Source organism: Falco cherrug, chromosome 9, assembly GCF_023634085.1.
Source record: "Falco cherrug isolate bFalChe1 chromosome 9, bFalChe1.pri, whole genome shotgun sequence".
NCBI lineage: Eukaryota > Metazoa > Chordata > Aves > Falconiformes > Falconidae > Falco > Falco cherrug.
The window spans coordinates 35,628,029-35,653,109 of record NC_073705.1 but is presented as its reverse complement, the minus strand read 5'-3'; the positions used below and the strand labels follow the sequence as shown (position 1 = coordinate 35,653,109).

The 25,081-nt window shown below is 38.4% G+C and overlaps 1 protein-coding gene across 8 annotated transcripts in view; it reads left to right on the top strand.

Moving 5' to 3' along the window:
- Positions 1-25,081, top strand: part of PCDH15 (protocadherin related 15) — a 443,471-nt gene that overhangs the window by 358,243 nt on the left and 60,147 nt on the right. For all 8 annotated transcript variants that reach the window (XM_055720578.1, XM_055720583.1, XM_055720580.1 and 5 more), the window contains 3 exons: positions 4,660-4,769; positions 5,548-5,688; positions 17,163-17,290. In XM_055720578.1, the coding sequence (XP_055576553.1) occupies positions 4,660-4,769; positions 5,548-5,688; positions 17,163-17,290 (379 nt within the window). The remainder of the gene's footprint in view (positions 1-4,659; positions 4,770-5,547; positions 5,689-17,162; positions 17,291-25,081) is intronic.

Below are 25,081 nucleotides of genomic sequence, written 5' to 3'. Positions count from 1 at the left end.
TATAAAAGTTTCGCAGTGAATTTAAAGCATATTTGATATCAGGCAAGTTGAAAAATAGGTGAGAGTCTGACATGTTTAGCAGAGGGGAAAAAAGAAGAGAGGAAAAGTTAAAATTTTACTTTGGATGTTAAAAATAGTTATGCTCTGCAATGTATGTGGTATGAGTTCAGCCTCCATTTCCCCCACTGATTGAGATACAGCAAATTAAAAGATATCCTTTTACAATTTGTACCCTTTTTCAGTGTTGTTGTGTATAAATAATGACTTTATTTCAGTCCTGTTATTCTTTTAGTTTGGGGTTGATTTCTGGGTTTTTTGAGAAGCAAACACATTTTGTGGTATGGTTTCATTCTGAAGCAGTGAGCAATGCAATAGAGGCCACAAAGAAATACAGGCAAATCTAAAACTTGTTCAGGGTAACTAAATCAGAAGAGTGGGACAGAAGACATATTATTGAACATCTATTTTGTCAATTTTAAATTACTTTGTCCTTCCCAAATCCGAGGCCATTGGATAGCAATCTTATCTCAGCATGGCACAAAGTGATTGAGGCTGCTCCTTTTTTACACTTTGCTGCCTTCGTGCCCTCTTTTACCATCACAGCTTGTCAGAAAGGGTTTGGGCAGGTTGGGAGGCTTCACGCCGAGTCCAGGCATCCTACAGTGTCTTTGTTGCACTGCAGGAGTGGGGGCCCCTCCTGGTATCCATCCCATCCTGGATGCTGACAAGATACCATTTAATATTTCTGTGAAAACATTAAAGTGAAGATCAACTGACCTAAATTGCACATGGCTGTGACCGTTACAAAAAAATACCTTGTGAATGAACGCAATATTGGTATAGAAATACATTTATTTTTTCATGGTCAAAAGATGTTTGTGCAAAGGAAAGTGTTCAGGAGGAAAGATTAAGATTGTGGATAAGACTGAGTTGCAACTGAGGTGGCTTAAGTGTGTGTTAATTGCTGTTAATCCCATTTCACCCCGAGATTTATGAGGTGCAAGTGGATTATCATGTTAATGCACGGGCCCTTCTTACATTCAGTGACTGTATGTATGTGGATACCCATGCATGTAAGTATTGGAGACATATATTTGAAATCACATATTTGAGAAGGTGTTTTGTTCAAAAGCTCTGGAAGTAAACATTTCATTTAAAATATTTCAGATAAGTCAGCACTGGACAGTAAGGCAATGCTGTGCTAGTCCCATGCAGGTGAGAGTGATAGAAACATACTGTCAGGTACAGTCAGAGCCTGTGGCTGGCAGGGTAATGAGTGTATCAATAAGGTATTGCAAACATCATCAAACAGAAACACCTTCAGATGCTCTGAATCCTGATTGTGTGTTGAAGTCACAGCAGTACCCTTCCTTTTCACTGTGCTGTCGGTTTTCTAAGCCTTTGTTGAGTGGCTTGGACTGGATTGCACTTCTTTGCTAGTGTCATGTTTTCTCACAAAAATAACTGGCCTTTATTACCCAGTAATGCAAAATTATTGCATAAAAAATGCCCTCGTCTGTCCCCTAAAATGGCTTCAAATTATATGTCTACCACTTAAAAAAAAAAAAAAAAAGAAAGAAAGAAAAAAGGCACTGTTGTACATCTTACTCATTCAAAAATTGGAAAATAATGAACTTTTCCCCAAAGAAAGCTTAATAGACCTTGTAGTAGAAGATAAAGAACAGTATATTGTCAGCTGCATACCATTGTCTTTTGCCGCTTCACTTCTCTACGGTTCAGCAAATGTTCTTAAGAGACCAACTGTATGTTTTAATTCAGCTGAAGCATTACCTCTGTTGAACCTGATCACCTTAGTTAAATCAGGGAAATGAAATCAATGCAATTACTGTGGTGGTTTTCTGTCCGCTCCCTCTATAGGCTCTCATAGCAAACACAACAGCACTTGCTAATTGATATTGATTTGTCAACTCACTGAATTCAGCTATGTCAGAGGGGAAGTTACAAGGCCATTTCCATTAAAATAACATACTGAAAGTGTGCTTCAGATGCAATGTGGGGTTTGTGTATACACAGTCATGAGTTTTTTTTGTTCAAATTATATGCCTTCAGAAGAAAAAGAAAACAACATAATATATAACGCATCATAAAAAGGTTCTTTATTTTCCTCAGTGGCCTGCATCTCTGACCTCATCAAAATAGCTACAGCTTGAAATGCTCTCAGATGTTACAGCCTTTTTTTCCTGTCTCTAAGATTAACCTTTGCATTTGTAAAATGCACATTAATAAGCTTTTATAGCACTAGTTTTGCAGCTTAATAAATCAGGTAGCAATAATGAATATAATTTCTACTGCTGATAGCACACTTGAGGGAGAAGAATGGGAGCCAGAGTGATCTGCTTTGTGCATGTGTGTGTGAGTAAAAGTGAATTTATCATCTTTTTCTGCAGAAAAGTCAGGTCAGTGTTTCAGTACAGTCACTATTACATGACCCAGTGTGGCTCAGCTTGGAACAGGATTTTCTCCCTGTTATTTGTACAGTGGCAGAACTAGGGATGCTCAGATGAATTGCTATACCTCACCATGTTAAGTGAGATACAGGGTTTTAATTTGACAAACTGGGCCCTCCACAGAAAGCAAAACAAAACAAGTAAATAAAACAATGGAAGATGTTACAAGGAGGGAAGGAAGAATGGATGTACCTTAGCCCTATGAGCCACAGATACGGTTTGCCTTTGGCATCTTTATTACAGGTAGTGTAATCAGGAGCATCAGCAGTCAAGCAGCAGTCCAGTGCCCTAATTGGATTAAGCTGAGAGCAAGAACTCTTTAAGGATTAAGGGAAGAGCAAGAGAAGTATAACCCTTAAGGCAAAGTAAGGGAGCAGTCTGAGAAACAAGGGTCATGGTGAAGGCAGTCTGAATAGCAACTCAAGGGAAGAGTTAGAAGTATAGGTAAACTTCTACCAGTGTTCATGTAGGCAGAAGGCAGTTGCTGCAGAAAGCCACAAAGCACGAAGGCAAGTCCATCATCTCCAGGGCAAGAGGTTGTGTAACAGGCATCATGACCCAAGTTACCCAGGTCTCTTTTTTTTTTCTTTTCTCCTTTTTTCTTTCTCTCTCTCTTTTTTTTTTTTTTTTAAGCAATAATGAATAATTCACCAGCTGAAGTTTTTTAACTTAATTATGTATATTCAGTGTAATTATCTAGAACTTTTTCTAGGATGTTTGAACCACCAACGTTCATCCCAAAGAAAATGTTTGTAAGACAGAGATTGAGGGCAGATCGTTGGTCTTTTGGTGTGTAATGGCAAAGTTTTGGGTTCAATAGTTAGGACTGCAACCTGGGATTCCAGCTTCCTGCCCTTAGAATGGGAAAATGTGGTATGGGGTAGAGTATTTGAAGAATAGCTGGACGATGGAAGAGGGAATTCATAAAATATTCTCTGAAACAAAAGCAGGTATAGGTTATATCCAGAATGTTAAAGGTCAGTGTGCAACTGAAATACTCCTTAAAGTCTACTCCTATTTAGGAGCCTATCTCAGCATAACCTCATCTGTCTTTTATTGTGTATTTTTGAGTGTAATTTTTTAAAAATTAAAAATATCTGGATAATGCTAGTTTTAATAAAGATGCATCTGCATTTATGGATGAGTGGGAAAACTGCCTTTCAAATTTATTTGTTCACAGGCATGAATAGTTTTAATCATTAATTCAGCCTTTACGTGCTGTGATGAAAACTGGAACCATTTGATTTGAGATGACCTCAAGTGTCTCACTTCTTCATGTTGAAATTGTTTATATTGCTGTTTTAAAGACATTAGCACAGACTGTTCATTTTGAAGTAGTTACAGTTTCCTTGAAGAAACAGCATCTCAAAATGTTACTCATCACATTGTCTGAGGAGATAGCAGTTGAACAACAGAAGAGAAATACTGAAGTAATTCTTTTCTGCATTTCAGGAGGGAACTCAGTATTTAGACATGATGAAACTATGCTGAATATGAAATGCTCGGTTTTCAGTTTTGGTAGGGTATGCAGAACGTGAGATACCGATGTATTAGTAGTGTAATCTTTTTTCTTTCTCTTTCTCTACACAAATCAGTGCTCAGTGAATCAGAAACTATTTACTGAATGCTTAAAAGATATGTATGTATGTATATCTGGGTTGCAGTTGATTTCCTGAAAAGCTTTTAGTACTGAAATGGGTTGGCAGGAAAATTTTTTGATCTTTCTGAAGGGCAGAAATTCCTGTGGAGGTGGCTTTAAAGTGCTTGTTATTTAAATTATTTTTACCATGAATGACATGCATGCGTTTCTGATAGATTACTGGGTTTTCTTAGTAGAGGTGTTATAAAAGAACTGTTATGTTCTAAATTTTACTTGCAATTTATCAGTCTGTGGTGGTTCTTGTGTTTCTCTTATTTTCTACTCATTATTCCATGATTTTCCATTTCTCATATCAAAGAACTATTATATCCTTATATTGTCACATCTTGACAGTTGGACTTCTACCTGGTTTTTGCATTTGCAGAGGTGAAGCTTAAGCATTTGCCTTTTTAATACATCTTTCTGTAATAACCGATCCTGTCGTTTTGACAGCCTAATAGATGGATTAAACTGCTAACCTTAGGAATAAGTTTCAGTAAACTGCTGTTCAGGCAACTGGAACATAACAAATACTTTTGTTCTATTCTGCAGACCCCCACCAGTGAGTGAAAGTGCACCAAAAGGAACTGTGGTCACAGTTGTTACAGCAGCTGCCTTGAACCAGACAATTGTATATTCAATTGTTTCAGGAAATGAAGAGAGTAAGTAGTAATATTTTGGTCTTAGTGGTTATGCTGAGCCTAGTGCGTGCATCAGAAGTCTTCAGGAAGCAGTGATTAGAAATAACACTGCTAAGGTGAAATCCCACTGCATCTGTACAAACAGGAGGGACTTCCATTATCAAGCCTTTAGAGATCAGCTAAAGATCAGATTAGTTAATAGAATTACAATAAAAATTAAAGTAAGTGACATTCTCACTGACATGAAAATTCACATCGGTGCCACATGGTGTGAATTCATGACATACTGAAACAAGAATATGAATCGCTTTGATGTATTTGTACTTCTGGCTTAGAAATCTGTTTTAAGGCATTATAGATTTTGCCATGCTGTAGCCACAAGTATTTGATTAGAGCCTGATGTTTTAACAAAACATCGTTCCTGCATTTGCATCCTTCTGGAGTACTCTCTGTGATCCTTGAAATCTCTACAAAATTGCACTAAATTATTTGGAGAGGTGTGGAAGAATTCCTCCTCCCATCCTCCTTTTTGTGAGAGTAGGCTGCTTATCTTGTGTGCTTTTCCCAGCGTGTCCGCAGGTTGGTTATTCCAGCACCAGGCCAGATTCAGCTGCTGTGCTCCTTTGAAGGTAGCCTCAAAGAGGAGTTATGTGGGCTTTTAGAGGCCTGAGGGAGGGGTGGGAATGACTTTCTGAAGACCATGTAGGAGACCAGTGTCATCACCAGACCAGCAGCACTGAGGCATTAAAAAATTGTTTATGCATCTTAGAAAGTTACTTCTGTTTTTGGTGGATTTCAGATGTGTTTGCTATTAATAACAGAACAGGCGTGATCTCACTTAAAAAGTCTCTGGATTATGAAAGTGTGACAAGTTACGAGCTTCGAGTTCAAGCAGACTCCTTACAAGTGGTACGATCGAATCTGCGTGTCCCTTCCAAAAGTAAGTTTAAAAATCCTTTGGTTTAATTTTTTTTTTTTAATATACATATGAATTTTTTTTTTTTTGAGGATTTTGATAACTGCACTCTAGCTAGTGACCTTGTTTTGTTATCAAAAATACAACAGTGATAATGGATGTGAGCAGCAGAGAATGCATTTCTGGATCTCTATGCTTGCCTTCTATACACGAAGCTGATCAGTCTTGAGCTAAGCACTCACAAATCACGTCAATGTTACACAGCTGTAGGTCTCACAGATACAGTCATGTTTATATATAAACAGAGTGGATGGCACAAATTGAATGTTTTCAGCGTAATTAGGGCTTTTTGTGATGGAATGTCACAGTTACTTTTTCATAAACATTAGCCCAAATACAGACTTCCTCCCTGCTGGGCTGGTAACATTGCAGCAAATGCTGGGACACTACCAAGAGGAATGGGAAACAGATACACAGCACGGGTGACAGGAAGAAAAAGACTCCTTTGGCATCTGTGTGGAGTTTATTGCAGCCCTGACTGAGAACAAACTGAAGGCAAGGACCTGCTGTGACAAAGACAAGAAGGTTCTTTTGCAGCATCTCTAGGCAGGAAGGAGTTTATTTACAAAGTGTTTTGCTTTAGCTCTCTCTCATAATGAGGGTTTTCTTTTTCCTTAGACAGTTTTCTTTTTTTAATAAAAATAATTTGAAGGGTCTTTTGATTATTTTTATCATCCTCCCTATAAAGAAAAGTCTGGGAAATCTGGCTTTCAAACATCTGGCTCACTTAGTGACCTGTCACTTCCTATACAACTTCCTATTTAAGCCACAGTTGGGCCCTAGTTAAAAAAACCCAAACCTTGTACCAAAAAGCATTTCGGTACATGTTTTACACAGACTGTGCTTGTTGTATCAATTTTTTCTTTCTGTATTTTTGGTCTCTGTGAGTGTCAGTTTTTCCCTGCTGTAGCTAAGGAGCATCATAGATACAATGAAAAGAAGCCCAGGGCAGTGGACTGGACTAAGAAAAGGAAGCGAGAAACTGAATATTTGTTTAAAGGCTATGAAATATGACCTCCTTTCATTTCACATTGAATGTAAGTTTATTTCATTGTTCTGCAGTCACAGCTATTTCAGTATGAGCTGTGGGTCAAATCTGTTGCAAGTGGCTGGAGCTTCTTTTTCCCTTCCACTTCCAGCAGTGTTAATCATGGGGCAAATCTTTGGCACTCGATAAAAGCAGGCTTATCCTGACCAAAACCACCCCCATGAACTAACAGGTTGAGGGGAAAACTTTAGCCTCTTTCATTTATAAATGTCCAAGAGATACTGCTGTACCATCTCATTGCATTCACTCTTGTGTGAGCTGAGGAATCCCCAGGAAGCCAGGCTATGGGTACCTGCTGTTTATTGATGTGTGTGTATAATTTATTCAAAAAAGGACATCAAATTCGTACTTTGAAACTATGAAATACAAATGGAGTTCAGAGTTACCTCAGACTTAAGTTTTATGCAGATGACCAGTATTTAGTTACTTTTCAATCCAGGGAGACAGGCAGGGGGAGATACAAACAAAATGCCAGTACTAGACTGTTCTGAACATCAGTGATGTTTGGGCATTTACCAAAGTGTGTACATAATAAAACGTTCTTACAATTTTTGGAAGCCCCCAGTAATATGAGCAATTTTAGTTCAAATGCATTTATTAAAGCATTGCTGGCAGTATGATGCTTTAGGAATTGTGCTGCCACAGACTTTATTTTGATCTGTTCCCTAGGAGGTCTGCATGGCCAGCCAGGGGCAACAAACTTCTGTCAGTCTTTCATCTGTCACTAATGTTAGGCTCTCATCTTTCCACGTGCCCTGAGTAAGAGATAATTCATTGTGTTTGTGTCCAGGCACGGGGAGCACTGGGTGAATTCAGACACAGAGCACAGTGGGATCCCTTTTTCTCCTTTGCTGCAGGGAGAAGTGAGCTGTCAGGTTTTTTGCTTTTGCTACTCACTGGACTCTTTGGCTGACATATTGGCAGGCAGAGAGCCAGAGTGCCAGCCCATTATTGTCAAAAGTGATAAAATTGTTCCATGACAGAGTCTTTCCCACACTGCAGGTTGTGATCCACACTGTTGATAGTCTGAGAGTCACAAAGGAAGGGCCACCCTTAACTAACTGGGCTCATTTTGCTGTCCTTTTTCTATAATTGGTCTTTGAATTATTGTTCTGACGGATACAATAATAGCCATGAATAGCAGGAAACCCAGCTCTAGTTTATTTCATTGCCAGTTTGGTGCATATGCTTAAGAGTATAGAGTATAGATTATAAAGCTCAAAATTCAGATTTTTCAGGGTAGTAATTTGAACAGGATGCAAGTCTGTTTCTTCTGTGTAAAGATTCTACTGTAGAACTTGCTTGCAATACTGAAATTGGTACTTTATGAAAATTTGCTTGCAGATTTTTTTACATTTTGAAAGATATGAGACTTAATGAACTTAAGTATTTGGGAACATGCATAAAATTACATGATACATTATAGCCTGAGACATTTTAAAGGAGATGGCAGTTAAAGTACATTCATCAGGGTTTCCATTACTACCCTCGTAAGCAGCAGCAGAGTTTTGTATTTTGTCATAGATATTTCTTCCTTAGAAATAATTGAGCGTGTGTGTGGTGTAACACAGAGATTATTCAGTAGTCAGAAATTTAATTGTATTAACAGCACACAGAATTTTACATTACTGTTATAGCCACCATCAATGACAGATCTGGAAAGGGAGAGAAAGAGACAGCTAGTGCCAGTTGGCTGCATTTCTTCATGTCTGGGAGGAGTCCAGTTCAGCTTATATTCTGTAAAATGCGTCCCGGCCATATTCAGCGAGGGAATAAAGCTTCCATGCAGTACACAGCTTTTTTTCAAGTCTTTCTCTGACATGAATGAATAGACGAGGGAGTCAGCAGGTTCCAGCAGAGGTCTTTGGGCAGACCCCTCCAATCAGGGAAGCAGTGGCCTCTGTATCCCTCTTCCAACTCATAGTCTGTGCTAGAGCAGTTCTCCCAACTGGGCAGCATTTTTTTAAAAGGTGATGGTTTAATTGTTTTGTTCAGGGATTCTTGATATGACCGGAGTTTGAATTAGGTCCAATTTAAAGGAAGACATGCACTTGCTGTATGTATTTGGATATCCATGACTATACAGCATGGATTACATTTTGAATATGCACTGTGCTGGATGGATAACTAAAGAATGTGGTAGATATATCTTTTTTAAATACTTCACAAGTATCTGGCTGACTAAATCAGTTCTGTATTTGTAATGGAGATCCCTTGACCTCTAGATTTGATTCCTACGTTTGTATGATGTATGTCTTTCCATTTTCTTTGCACCTTTTTCCTTCTTGATGAGTTTTAATCAGGTTAAATACTACTTCTGAGTTTCAGGGCACTGAATTGATGAACTACAGTGGAAGGAGATGAGACAGAATTAATGCACCGCTGTGGACTTTGGTGACATTGAAATGATGAACCGCTTTGGTGATAGGTGACTTTGAATGCTCTTCTCTAGAATTATGTGACATTGAGTTAATACACCACTCTGACACTCAATGGCAATGAATTGCTGCCAGTTCCAGTGTTGGATACCGCTGAATCGGTGAACCATTCTGGAATATGTTGGCAGTGAATTGATGACCTACTTGGGAGCTGCAATGATGAGCCCTTCTGGAGCTAGATAACACAGCACTGATGAACTGCTCAGCCAAAAAGCAGTGCTGAATTTTACAAAACTCAAAAGCTAGGTACAAATTGTTTTTAACTGTGTGGTATTATAGAAGATAATTATATAGAAGCAGGAGTTTGAGTTTTCATCTGTGCAGTGGAAAAGCGGACGATACAACATTAAGTGTAACTAAGCTTGTCACTCAGTGATAGTGCCAACTGATAGCATAGTAATAACTGAATAAATAAGTGAGGAGAGAAAGTAAATTTAGACGTCTTTTGGAGTATAAGAACATAAAACCGGTGACTTAAATAGGGGTTTTAATATATGATGCTAAATCATGCAAAATCACACTCTTGCTTTCAGTAGAATCAAATTAAATAAGTTACTTTAACTGAAACTTTATAATATGAAATTACAGTGCATTTTTAGTTCATTTGAATGGAAGAAGAGTTAGGTTTTCCAGTGACAGTGAATTTAAAAGGTTGGAATTCTGGCTTCGGGATCAGCAACTGAGGATCCCTGAAAGACCTTCAGTATTTATGGGCTCCTCCAATTCAGTTCAATTTAGCAGCCTGGAGTTTCTTCTGTTTGCTCTTTGCTTATTGGATTGTCTATCACAATAGACCATAGTGCAGTGGTGTACTATAGGTCAAATTAGAATTGTGATTACTGGCTTCCAAATAGAAGCTTTCAGTTGTCCCTTAATGGATAAGATGAATAAATGGAACACCTATATATAAGGGGACCATCACAGAACCGCGTGTGACAGGATGTGTTCTGCAGTTGGGAGATACTGCTTTGTAATCTACCACAGAGCAAGCAGCTCCTTCCCCACAGAAAGAGTTGTGAATTAGTGAGCTGAAGGGAATGTATCAGTACAACTAATCATTTACTAAACCAGAAGTACTTCTTGAACAAGAACAGAGGAAGCATCATCTTTTACTTCATTTGAGCACTGTCAGCAGTTCACAAATTTTTTATCTGCATCTCATGGTCCTGCAGTTTGAAACCCAGGGAAATGTGGTCAGAGCTATAACCTTGTTGTGGCAAGGAAGAAAGGGACAGGCCGAAGCAGAGGGATTTGTGGGAAACCACAATCAGCAAAGCAGCAAAGAGAAAGTGCTTCCTGAACACAGTAAGGAAGAGCAGTGCAGGGGTATAGACAAGCAGGGGTGAAGAGAGGGTTCTACCACTGAACTGCACGTGGTCCCAGTCATAGGAATGAAAGCATTAGTGGGCATCTGGTTCCTGTGCCACAGATGAAACACCCACTGTGGTATGAGACACCAAGGCTTCCCACTTTGATCTGAAGAGAAGGGTACATTTACAAGACAGCCAGAATATGTTAGCTTTTGAACACCACAGACAGGGCCACCCACATTCGTCCGAGTACAGAAGTGGAGGATTCAGTCTCATGTTTTCCAGTGTTCACAGTTCCCAGCATCTGAGAGAAGCACATCTTTTCATTCACCATCTCTGTACATACAAGTCTCTCAGCCTGCTCCCTCACTCTTGCTCACTGAACTGCTGCTGACAGCAGTCGTCATTTGCTCTCTTATCGTTTCTATCTGTGCATAGCTTCACCCGTCCTCTGTGGCTGCTAAGCCAGGTAGTGTCTGGGCTGTTCCAGTGTCTGCAAACAGGCATGGATGCAAACAGATTGTTTAAAAGTTAAACCTTACAGGCAAAAGTGTTACCAGTTGGCACAGTGCTGCATGAAAGGTTTGTCTTCATTAGAAGCTACTTGTGTTAACAGCTTCTTGCTCAATCAGTTGTTGAGAGGGAGGCCAGAGGGAGTATTTTTGACTGCAGGTTGCTCTGCTGTAGATTTTGTCTTGTTTTGATTGTCTTAGCTAAGGCTGACTGTGAGATGCCTCTTCCTCCCAAGTAAGTCATGTTTTCGTGAAAAGGAGGATTTCTTCTGTCATAGACTTGTAAATGCAATGGAACTCTCCCTGACATCCCCAATCTTGTCACCTACTTCTTCATTAGGAAACTTCTGGCATTGCTTGGAGTCCCACTGTCATCTCTCCCACATCCTCTTTTTTATGTTTGCTTACACTTTTGCTGATTTGATTGGCTCTAATTAAAGAGTAACAAAAGAAAGAGCAACAAGCACATATTTCACATTCCTAGAGATGCAGGAGTAATGACAGAACCATATTGTTGGTTTACTGTCTTTTGAAAGGAAATTAAAAGTAAAGCACTGCAAATAATGAATTTGTTATTTTTTTACAGTTGTGTTTGCACTGGCTTGATAAGCAAATTTATTTTTTAAAAGTGGCAAGTGCCATCTTCGTGTTTGCATCCAGCCTGCTACAGGGGAGAACTAAAACATGATACCCATCCAAACTGTCATGGGTGCTGTGGAATTTAGAGTAGCACAATTTTTTTGTTAAAAATCTACTTAGAATTCAAGAAGCAGGAGGTAACGTATCTCAAGAACATCAGACCAGCTGAGGAGGGAATACACTTCTGTGTGTTTTCACTTCAATCAGGTGTGCTAAATATTACATTCACTGCCAGCTCTGAACATGTGATCTTGGTAATGATGTTTTTTATTTTGATATCAAAATATTTTTAAGCAAAAAATCACCCTTCAATTTATTATTTACATGTTTTATTCGTTCATTTAGAACTCTCTTTTGCCTTTGGCACAGCCCCAAGCAAAAAGTGGTGCATACTAATTCCCCAGAGGTCTGCAGAGGTGCTGTCCCAAGGAGGGTCGTTTCTGTTGCTCAATTGCTACTGTAACCACAAGTGTGAAGCAGGGCTTTGCTGTAGGCATTGGAGGGAAAATGAATGGCAAATGTCATGTTTTTGGTTTTCTAATCACAACATAAACATTCTGGAATCATAAAGCGAAAAGGGATAAGACCAGTTTTGCAATCAAAATTCTGTGACTGCTCCATACTAATTGGGAATGATAGTTTTACTTAAGTATAAAAATTAATTCTGTAACCCTGTATTATTGACTTTTCAAGTAGCCTTACATATTTAGTGTCAAACATGTTGCAAAAGTTTGTGCTGATGCTGTTTTATAAGCTGGCTGCCACGCCAGTCCCTGAATCCAGGAGACATGACAGATGGACAAAGTATGCTGCAGAGCCCTGAGAGCTGTGATCTGCCTCCTCTGGCACACAGCTCTGGGGTAGTTTCCCTGAAAACCACTGGGACAAACTTCAAATTTCTCTGAGCAACAAAGCAATGTATTTTAGAGAGACTGCATAAAATCTTTTCAGTTCCTTTTCAATTAATTATTTGGTAGAAAAAGATGTTTTATATTTCTTACAATCAGACCTTTGATCAGTGCTGTTCCAAATACATTGCTGTTTACATCTCATCAGAGCTTCTTTTTACACTGTTCTTGATCAGCTACAGCATATGATGAGCTTCTTCAGGCTTTATGGGCATATGCTGATTTAGATCAAAATGCCACTGAAATATATTCAGTGCTGATTCCTATTTGGGTCTGCCAAATTTAGTGAGGCGAGATTGAGCGCAGCTGCAGTTCAGTTTACCTGCCAAAGTGCAAAGTCTGTTCAACAGACGTGTAAGGCAGTAGTAAAAGCTAAGTGCTGTTGAACCCTGACAAATTATGTTCTTATTCCCAGTTTGATTAAAATGAACTTTTAATAGAGAATAATCTGCTATTACCTACTGCAGAACAGTCACTGCTTAAGCTAGCTGCAGGTTTTTTATGTTAAAATGATGCATGAGAAACAGCTGTATCAATGGCTGGTTTGGCATATTGTATAAGCCGAGTGCAGTATCATTGGTGAAAACATAATGTAAAACAAATCTGGTAACACTCAACTGTCCCAGTGTTCAAAAAGCATTGCAGATTAAGTTCATTAAAGTTCAATTTAATTGCTGCAGTCTGACAAGAAACTATGGACTCACATGAATCATGCACGTTATTAGCACTACTTAAATAAGCAGTGATACTGAAAAGAGTTTACAAGTATGTTTGGGAAGAATGTCTAGGAATGCTAGTACATACTATTTCTGACCAGGTGCCTGGAGGTTTTGTTGTTTGGGGTTTTTTTCTGTGTTAGTCAGTCATATTCTACTAGGTTTAGAGGATCCTCAGGTTTCCTTTAGAGCGGCTTTCAGAATGTTTTCACTCTCCTAAATCAAATCACAGAAGCTGAAAGAACCAAATGCTTCATCTTCTAGTTTTGGGAGTGATTATTTAGCTGGAACAGTGCTTGGTTCTTGTAAGCCGAAGATGTCTTACAAAGCAGATGCAGTTCTGTATTATCTGTGCACTGCAGCTCATCTTGAGAAGGGGTCTTGAAGGGAGGAGGCAAATAGGACACAGGAGGCCTTGCAGGAGATTGTGGTGCAGAAACGTCCTTTACAGTGTATTGTCTGGGAGGTTGACTTGGCCTTCATGACTGTTGAACTAATTGGTATGAAAAATCCAGGTAATAAATGTGTCTTAGCAATAAAAATGTGCAGTTGAACTAAAGAAACTGCTTATCAAATATTATCTGCATACTTTGTGCACAGAGAAGCACTTCCCTTACAGCTGAAGGCAGGCACTTACAGTACTCAGTCCATTTTGTTCTCACCTCTTTTTGGCCACCTTGGCAGTCCTGTGGTGCTTTGTCCAGCTTTGTCCAGGGAAAGATGCGTTTTCTTCTTTCACCTGGCCAGCTGTTTCAGTAGCTGTCACAGTAATAAGAATTACACTTCAACTGCATGAAATCTCACAAGAAGTACCATGGAGGAGTAAATTCTGGTTTCAACTCCTGGAATCCATGAAAAATAATGTAAGTGGAGCTGAATTCCAGATCTAGAATACCAAAGAAGGAAGGTTTTACATAAATTGGGATACCAAAATTTCCCTTCTGGAAGGTGAGTCTAAGCATTGGTGTCCTTTGGTGTTCACTGACCCACCTGTGAAAGTATCAGTAACCAGTAGTGCACGTTATCTAGTGGATGCTGTTGCCTCCCTTCAGGTGCCAGAAAAGAGGTCTAGAGCCACACACAAACAATATTTAGAACAAGTATTAACAAATTTGGAAAATGAAGGGGAAAAAAAAGAGTCTAATGCCAGAGCCTAAAGCAGACTCTGTAAGAACATGCTCAGTTTGGGTGCTGTTTTCAATCAGGCAGGGCACTGGAGGTGCAGGGGGGTGGATGTAGGAGCACCATACCCTGTGTCTCTGGGCACCAGAGCCCCGTGTACAGGGGATATCTGACTGAATCAGGCAGAGTGGTTTGGGAAATCCCCATGGTGAAGGGTCTGACACAACCTTCACATGTCTGGCAGAGTTTCTGATGAGGGATTTTAATGTGCACTTCTTCTGGGCTTACCTGATGTGAGAATAAGGCAACCTCTGTAACTGAACTGTCGTTCACTACAGCCAGCTGCAGGTTGGAATCAGATAAAAAGCACGCAGTAGGGAGGAGCTCACAGATGCCACGTTCCCCTCCATCTGCCAGAATGAATGAAATATAAGCGGTGTATAAAATTCAGGCAGCAAGATAAAATGAAGGTATATGTTTAATTTAATGTTAACGATGCTAATGTTACTCTGTATATATGCAGGATATTTAATGTGCTTTGTGCTTAACGCAATAACTTTCATCTCTCATTTTCAAAGCATTCAACCATTGGTAAACAAATCAGTGTTTTGGCAGCTCAAAGAACTACCAGCAAATTAAACAAATGTTTTTGAGCAAACTGCAAAGCAAACTTTGCACGAGGCTAAGCCACCTCACCAAAACTGGCCTGAAATGATGAAAACAGTGAGCACTATGCAAAAGATGTTTAATTTGCATTAGGAGAGCTAGCGCACATTAGCAAATGCCTAGTCCTACCAGCACTGAATGTGATAGAATTAGGATCTTCCCTACAGCAGTAACCTGGTGCCAGCCATTGATGTAACGGTATATTAGCTCAGCAGGGCAAGGTCACTTACACACATTGCCTGTAATCCTGCTTCAATTGCCTTCTTCCCTAAAGGGTGTAGCTGCAGTGAAAAAGCCTGCCTGGGAATCTAATTTTTCTCAACAGGACTGCAGTTTCTAACTGTAACTTAGTATTGCAGCCAGAAACATTAAGGACCTGATTTAACAAAAGAGAGATCTGACTATTCATAGGACCTCACAATACCTCTTTGAAATTTTTCTTTGCTGTAATTAATAACATAGTCAAGGTAATAAGCATTTTATTAAAATGAACATAAGCAAACTAGAGATGATTATAAATAGACCATTATGTCCACATTACAGACATTCAGATGTTGGGTTATGGCCTTTTTTTTCATGTCTGTAAAAAGAGAGCTTATCATGAAGTCATTTTCCCATGAAGTAACAGCACCTACAAGTTGTTTAACATATCTGCACAGATCAGTGTGGAAGGTGAATAATTGATTATTCCTCTGAAGAAGCATCATTTCCTTTTTTTCGTTCCTTTCTCTTTTTTCTTTTCTCTGTACTAATGCATTAGATGGCATTTTAAATGTTTTTCTTAGATTTCAGTTACATTTATGAAGTCCTCCTTTTTTTCCCATCACTTGGACCATCAGACTGACAGAACATCTTTGGTGACTTTGGCAAGCTAAGAAATAGTCTGTGGTTTAATTTTTTTGTCCCATGAAGATGCAGCTACTAAGCTCTTCCTAAATGAGACTGGGTTTTGAAGCTAACTCAGATCAGCATGGCACCTGTGCAACATTTAAATTACCCTGGCACTGAAACGAGTTGGGAAAACCAACTCTGAAATGAGGCAATTTATCACTTGAAAATGTGGTTTTAATGAACTGGATATCATCATTTCCAGCAATTTTTCTGGTTTATACAATTTGGAAAGAGTCAAACAGATGTTGGTATAGATTACTGCACAGTTGAATCTTTTTTGCACTAGGTCCATAGGTTTTGCTAATGTTTTTTCCTTGCAGAAGGAGAGAGATGTTTATTGTTCAATGGGGTGGATCAGTAACTGTTTAATAAAACACAAATTAACAGCAGTATTTTGCTTGAAGATGTGTTGAACCTCTAGGGGAGGAGTAATACTACTTGAGTTCCCATGGGCCAGGCCAGGTTTGTGATGAAGACAGGCTTAGGCATGTGTTCAATTAACACAGGAAAATAGGTGTTGAGTCTGCTTAGCTAGCGCCATTGTATGACCATTTGTGAGTTTACAGACACCATGGCAGAATCATTAAGTATTTGCGTGGGAATTGGTAATAATTAAAACATTTAAAGCAAGCTGCACATGAAATGCAAAAAGCAAGTTGCTGTTTGCAACATAGCTGCTAGTATACATCGCCTGTTCATTACCTCTTTATAACTCTTGTGAGAATTCAGTGTGACCAGAATCTGTGTAACAGAAGTATGTTATTTTTACTAGTGCTTTTCTATTTATTTTCCCCAAATAGCTTGCTTTCTAAAGAAAGCCATGGCAGCTTTTTGCTTGCAGGCAAATTCAGATAGCCCTAATATCAAAGTGCAGGTGTGCAGATTATGGGAGTCGTTTTCTATAAAGGTACATATTTCACCTCCCAAGTCAAACTGAGAATCATTCAGAAAAAAATGACAAATGCAGAAACAATAAAGGTAGATTTTAAAAAAATGCATGAAATCACTTCCTTCATGTTCATACTTTTAATAACAAATGTGCTATTATTTCTAATGTGTTTATTTTTTATGCTATTACCCATGCACTATTATACATGATCTGCTTGGTCTGTAAATGTATGAACTCCAGTAAGTGTTGAAAGATATACTGCAAAACGTTCAATGTATGTTTTTCATTCCCTCTTTTAGGTAATACAGCCAAGGTAGTTATTGAAGTAAAGGATGAAAATGACCACGTGCCTGTCTTTACCAAAAAAACGTACATTGGAGGAGTGTCTGAAGATGCCAGAATGTTTTCTTCTGTGCTTAAAGTTAAGGTAAGACTGAAATTTGTTAAATAAGATACACCTGCAGTGGGAAAACATTTATGCTCAGGTGTGATTTCTCACAGCAGTTTCTTCTGAAATTGCTTGAACTTTTCAGACACTGGCATTAATTTCCATTTGATTTCTTCTTATAAACAAGTATAGTGAGCACACTATAATTCTTATGAAATCAGTGTTTGAGTATGAATAGGAGTGCAATGGTTTCCACTTGTGTGACTGACATGCATTGGCTCAGTATTCCAGCAGTTACTGATACAAGGTTGGTTTTGAGCTTAAAAGGTTTTATTTCTATTGAATTTTATCTGTCCCTTTTTCATTTGATGATTTGTAGCTATCGTTTTAAAGGTGTTGATATTTAGAGGATTCTTTTATGCTGAACACTAGTTTTTACTGTAAATTTTTCTGGCTACTTCTTTGACAGCAGCATGTTTATGATTTTAAAAGGAAAGAACAGTTTCTGTTTCAGGTCAGCAAAGTAATTTCAAGTCTGTGCACTGTGATTCAATTGTGAGTAAAACCATCTGTAGTTTTTTTTAATAATAAGATAAAAGTCAAAGAAAGATTATACATAGAATGTAATTAGCAGGCATAAAAATAGCTTAGAATAAAAGCTATTTGGTTTCCATATAATACTTTGTGATACAATCTTTTGTGCAGAGACAGCTTCAGTCGCTGTCTTTCCAAGTCAGCTTGTTTCCTCTGCCTTTATTTTGTTACCTCAGCAGGCCTCCTGCATCTTTTTTCACCTTAAGTGTTAGTGGAATAGCTTAGAAGTTGCTGATTCTAGCTTATGCGTGAAAGGGCACAGAAATATGACCTGCTAAGAGTTTTACTTTGACCTCATTATGTGTTTAGAGCACCAGGAATGAAATAGAGAATATCAGAGCTTATTAAAATTGTCCATTGTGTTTTTTTGTTTTATGGCAGGCCTTCCCAAAGTGTGCCCAGAAATGGCAGAAAAGTGGGAAACTGTTGAACATTGACTATTGGAGAGAAGCCTCTGTAGATGAAACTTGTTTACTTTTTGAACTAGTCCAGAGTATATATGTATTTTTTAAAAATGTAGTGCTTATCATAGGCAAATTTTTTTCCCCATAGTGTCCATATTGATCTTTTCTAGAAACACATACAGCAGTCTAAGTAAACATCTGGGAATGTACTGAAGATAACTTGGAAAGGGATCATCGTAGTATATAGATCTGCCCTATGCCAATTCCTCCCAACCTCCTCTGCAGGCAGATTGTGTTTGAGGCCACAGCAGGTAGGGACAGACCTGCTGAACGGGGCTGCTCAGGAATTTCACATTACAGGTTGTGCTTGGGTAGTGCTGTGGCCGAGCTTGTACTTGCTAGTCTTCTGACTGCAAAAATGTGAAGGAGCCTTAATACCACTTTGCCCAAGTGTATTCCTGGTGTAGCAATGGACACTGTTCAGCGGGCAGGATGAAACATTGCCTGATAGAAAGACCTGTGCTCGGCCCGCGGGGTAATTTGGGGAACCTGAGCAGGTAAAATCAGTTGACAGCTCAAAGTCTGTGCAACTTCTCTCGTAGCATGAGTAGGAAAGCACTGAGTAGTTACAAAGAAGTAGCAATCCTGAATGAAAGGGAAGGTATAGGGAGAAATTAGGATGAGAGGAGATAAAAGATATTGGTACCTGGAAAGAGTGATTAGCCCAGAAGGCTTGTTAAAAAAGTATCACATTATCAACTGTGAAGTCTCTGTTCGGACTTTGTAAATTAAGTCAAAGAAGTCCTCTAGCATGTGCAGTGCCTGTGTTTACTTTAAAGATTTATTTCTGTGTGATTAAAGAAATCGTGTAGTAAGCAATAAAGCAACACTGTGTTTTGAAATAATGTTCAGGGAAAAAAATGCAGAATTTCCTTTTATCAATTTCTTTTCCTCCATCTTCTATATTGAGGTTTTAAGGTACACCAGATTTTTATGCTATATAAAATACATAGTGACAAATAACCAGATGTCTGCTTAATTCAATGTAAAGGAAATTTTAGATGCATATTTCTAGATTTTATGGCTAGGTTGATCTGAGACCATAATTGAACAGAGTTTTGAAGATAGGGGTAATATTTTTGTTAATGTCTTTTTTTCCCCAGACATTTTGCTGGTTATTGCTTCTGGCTATGAACCTTAAAGTGAAGCTTTAACATACTCAAAAATAGGAAACCAAAAATTGTGTCAAATCCATGAACTTTTTAAGTGCTGAAGATAAAAGTACTACACAAAGATACTGGAGTAGATAAAGAATACCGAATAGCAAATTCACTTAGATAAAGGAGTGTTATGTGTGTGAATGAAACACAAATGAAACACAAGACACAAATGTAAAATTACATTTTGAGTTCATCATACAAAATGTGAACAGGCTGTGAAATTGTACCTGGTTTTCGAAGAGGCGTTTCTGATTTCTTAGGTACAGGTATTCATGTGTGTCAGTCAAGGGGATAAGGAGTATGTGAAAAAGAGCTGCCATACAGGTAAGGGACATTTGGGGGTGAAGAGGGGAATCTGGTTTTACCCGCAGAAACATTTGACTCTGAAAAGGTGGTCAGAGCACAGAAAAGGACTATCCAAGTAGGACAGAAAAGAAATTAAAATTCTATGTCTCTAACCTGTTTCTGCTAAAACATATGGCAGAATCCTCCCTGACTTTGCTGACAGGCAAAATGGAACAAGGTATAAGACAGAAGTTGTTACTAGGGGATGACATGAGACATAACTGCGTGCTTAGCCAAAGTAAAATTAGAAACAGTTACGAAGTGCTTGTTGCAGAAAATCAGGCTGCGATTTATTGTTCTATTACCAAGCATTTTCAGCAGTTGGTGCTAGTTAGCTTGTTTTCTGTCCTTTAGACAAAAAAGTAATTGTTGTTAGTTAAATACAATGCCCATTCCAATTAGTGTTAACAATAATTAATCAAATTAATGTCTTTCCTTGAAGAGTTCAGGTGAGTAGAATTAAATGAGTAGTTTTCCAAGTTGCAATTTTTAGGAACATTAATAAAGTACACGCATAGTTTGCACTGTATAAATTATTCAGGTTTTGATTCTAATGGGCAAGTTAGGTTCTTAATAGGAGTTTTAAATGCATTTGCTTTCATCTTCTGCATACCTTAATAGCTGCTAAATTTTTTAATGGCATCTGAGTAGTTTTGAATAGAAACTGATACTGTCAGCATATTCTCATTCTTTCTGTCATTGACAACAACTTTGATGATCCTTGAAGATGGGGTATTTCCCAGCAGAATATTTTTTACAATTGGAAGATGTTAAACTGCGTAATACGCATTATGATGGTTGAAATCATTGTTACTGAGACTCATAGTGGACCAACAATTTCTTATTATGAATAGTGTCACGTTATTTGTCACAGCAATGCCATACAGTCATTGTTACAGAAAAGCATGCAGCACTTCCTGCACACTGGGACCCAATCTTGCCACTTTTTTCCCCTGTACTCCAAGGAGATACTAGTAATAAATGAGTATTAAAGGGGTAGAAGTGACATTTTAATTGGTTTAAGTACATTCCATTATCCTGAGGGAAGAAGACAGTGTTTATTTTAAATTAAAGTATAAGATTGTTGCTGCCAAATAAAGAACAGACTCTGAATTGAGCCAGTGTTTTCCTTGTATTAAACAAAATTAGTCATTCTAGAGGTATAACAGGGACTCTGTTGATTCAGTCTTAGCTTCTTTGTGTTTTCGCTTGATTTTTGTCTGTGACAGATTTTGCTTGAAAACCTGAAAGTTGAAGACTTCTATTAGTAGTGGATGATTTGGATAGTCAGGTCAATTCTTGGAAAATTCCCACTCCACCCTTTCTTTGTCAGTCACTGGAGGGGGTATGGGGGGGGGAGTGTTTTTAATACCAACTCCTACTCATCACTCTCCAACTCATCACTATCCAATGCCCTTATTTTTATATCCCTTCATATGAATATCCATGCTCCCCTGTTGACCTATGTCAGTTTCTGCATCTGTGGACAGGGCTAATACAAGTCATAACATTGTTCTGTACAAAGGCATTTATTGTGCTGTCAATATGTAGAGGCGGTTGTGAAGTGAGATGCTTAAGAAATTGTACAGAGGAGGGGATAAACTGACATCTGTAGAACAGCAGGGCGTATTAAAAGAGAAATGAGGACAACCCAATTCAGTGAAGAGGGAATAAGAAAGAAAGAAACAGCATTTGATCAGAGGTGAGATAGGATCCATTTACTGCATTTGTATCATAAAAATGCAACTCAAGGTAACGATATATTTCTCATTACTTTTTCATCAGTTGTGTAACTGTTATGTACCATGGAAAGGGATAAATAAGCTGTGAGTGAAGATAATTCACATTGTGAGCACCTACATTTACCTTCTCATGTGAAAGTGATGAAGTACAGCAAAGTTCTCCTTTTTTGAGGAGAACACTTGGCCCAGCTGTTGGGTAGGCAGCCATTTGGCACACTATTTAATTGGCATCATATAGTAGCAAAAAGTTTTCTGTAACACAACTTTTATAGCATAATTTACTAGTTAACCATGTTTCAGCAGACCTTCACAGAAAATCACAGTCATTAATTATATTTTTATATTTTAAGCACAGATTTGTGTTTTATTTGCCTCAATGGGTACAAGAAAAGTTTCCCAACAAGAGCCTTCTGGCAGTCTGGCAGAAGATGCTAGTTCTGGAAGCCCTGTTCTGGCTCTGCTAGCAAGAAATGCCTTTTTTGTGGAGTCGCAGAAAGAGATACTGTTGTTTGAAAATAAGAATTAGATCTATTGCAGGAAAGCAAAGGAAGGGTTTAAATAGATAATACCTGAGTTGAGGTAATCTGTGTACCTATATCTACTTCAGCCTTTTACATCTGAAGATCAGGGTCTGGAATTTCCTGTTAAGCACAAGTACCAGATAGCAGTTCGACTTCTGCTACAATTTATCCGTGCATTCATTTTTGAGGAAAGTATCATGACAGAAAACCAAGATCTATCTTGAAACTTCTTCTTTCTCCTAAAAGCTCAAAGTCAAAGCTGTTTGTGGCTTTAGCAGAGGGTTTGAATGAACACCACATTGTTCCGTGTTATGTTCAGATACCAGATATGTCCAGTTTCAGCTTCCTGAAGTTTGCAACGCGTTCCTGAGCTGAGCATCAGAGGCCAGGAGGGAGGCCATACTAACATGGCTGCACCAATCGAGAGCTCAGTCTGCTGAAACGCTGGGGCAGCTTTACAAGTGGGCAGGTCTTTTGGGGCACCATGGAGCTGTTTTAATATGGTGCTTCAACCCAGCTCCTGTTGTCTAGTCACTGTGGGTAGAATCACCATGGGAAAAGATCAATGGATGGGTGGAGTAATTGCAGTAATAGGAATGGCTGCTATTCAGATATTGATATGGCTCCTGCAGTTAGATGTGATTTACAGGGTATGCCTGCTTTCATTTGCCATTACTGTAATTAAATTAGTTAAGCATAATCATCATAGTGGCAGGCACTTACCAGTAGTTAACGTTTAGTGGCAGTTTAGGCTAATATAATTTTTCCCTTTTATCAAATGGGAGATAGAAATTATGAGCCAAGAGAAGTTAGTTTGGAAGTACTAAATGGTACGTGGTTAACAGTGTAGACACTAAGGAGGTTCAAAAATTATTATCTGGGTAGAAATTCACTGTGTCTTTATTTTATAAAGAGAGTATGCCGGTTACATCAAGCAAGAGGTAAACAGTATTTTAAGTTTTAAAAAATGTATCTGGTTTAAAAAGAAAAATAGTCTGAAATGTCAGAACAACATTGGTATTAATACCAAGAGGGGCTTGTATTGCAGGAAAGGACTAACAGCTGTGTTTATGCCCAGATCCTTACCTCCAGGCGATCCCTGCCACACCAAGATCCACAGGGGCTTCTTCCAGCAATTGTCCAGGCCAAGGCATGTATTAAGGTGCCCCCAGCTCTCTTCCTAGGCGTGCAGCTGTGTTTTCCCAGAGGAAAGCAGGGGTATGTGCAGAGCAGTTCCTGCTCAGGCTTTGCCCTGCCTTATTAGTGTCCTGATGACATTCCCTTTAGCTGTAGGCAGATCTCCAGCTTTGTCTCATTTTAGCATTTAATAAGTTACTCTCAACTACCTCTCTGTCTTTGTACGGTATTATTTACACATAAGAATGCCCCATTTTTGATGAGTGTAATTTATATAAAGATAAGACTACGAGCTTTATGGCCCAATGCAAATACTACAGCTTTCAAATTAAAAAAAAAAAAACCCAAACACAATTAGTTCCTCTTTAACATATTTAATGATTTGCTGTAGTCATAAACTTTTAATATAGTAGCTTATATGAATCAGTTTTAGATGAATTTGTCAAATATACTCTGTGGCTTAATCAGAATTTCCCCTCTCCCATCAAAGCACAAGTCTTCCCCTCTTGAAAAACATTTTGTAAAGCACCCGAGTCTTGGTGCTAATTATGCCATGCAGCCTAGTGAGCAGCACTGGGAGTAAGAAATAATGCAACTGCCATCGGCCAAACAAACAAAATGCAGGAGAGAAGAAAACTAGTACTGAGTACATAATCTTACACACAAACTGAGCTTAGAGACAAATAGGCCAATAAAATATTATATGAACACTCATCATCATCAAAATGCTTACGTATGTGACTAAGACAAATACTATGGATTGCTTCTCCCAGCTCTGTAAGGTGCAGCCGTTTTTCTGGCAGCAGCAACCACTCTCTTGAAAATATTTATTTGAATATAAAATCTTTTAGAATAGGATAATATGTTGTCTTGCTCTAGGTTTTTAGAAAGATTACTATAAGTAGATAAAAAGGAACCTTGAGCTTAGAAGAATGCCAGAAATCATTATCAAAGTCACTTTTAATTAGAGTTAATTTGGTTAATGATATACCATATGAATTATTCTGCATGAATATGATTGTTTTAAGGCCAGTGTCCTCTGAAAGCTGAAAAGTACTAATGTCTCTTGGAAAATAAATAAAGAACATATTTATTCAAATGGCACTTTTAAACCAGTGTTTTAGTCCTTGCAATTTAAAGACCATGTTTATATGGCTAATAGCTCAGCAGGAAATGTGGAGCTGTGTTAAAATACCATTTCTCTGGAAATGATGATTGAGTTTGATTATTGCATCTCAAATCTACAGGCAATTTCACACAGCCATCTTTTTAAGCCTACTTGTTTCCTCTAAAGCCTATCAAGGATACACAATGCACAGATAAGATCTGTTGAGTCCAGGTTGGTGATTTGATGCAAGGCCAAAGGGCAGTCAGGAGCCATGGTGGGTAGGACAGCTGCAGTACATCTTGGTTGCTGCTTATTTGGGTTTCCCTTTCACTTGCAATGATTACGTTGTGCCTGCAGTGGGGGAACAGCTAGAACAGAAGTCTGGATAATCACTTCAATTACAGTTCTGGTGGTGCTCAGAAAAAGGTTTCAGGTGTTGGACAGTCCTGATGGGGATTGGTGCTGTAATAACCTCTTATGCTTGCTCCCCTTTTCTGCAATTCTCATTTTTTTCACAGAATTTTCAACATATATGAGCCCATTTCCATGACTAAAGGCCTTTTTGTGCTTTTTGTTATGTGTATATTAATTTTAAACAGATGTAATACTCATAACTACTGATTTATGAATGTTGTGGTTTGAGATTTGTTTTGCATTTTGTTATATTAGAATTAGTTGTTTTTCTTTGCAACTGGTATTTCCATATAACTCCCAGTTTTCTCATCACAATTAGAACTAGACTTCCTTTAGCCACATACA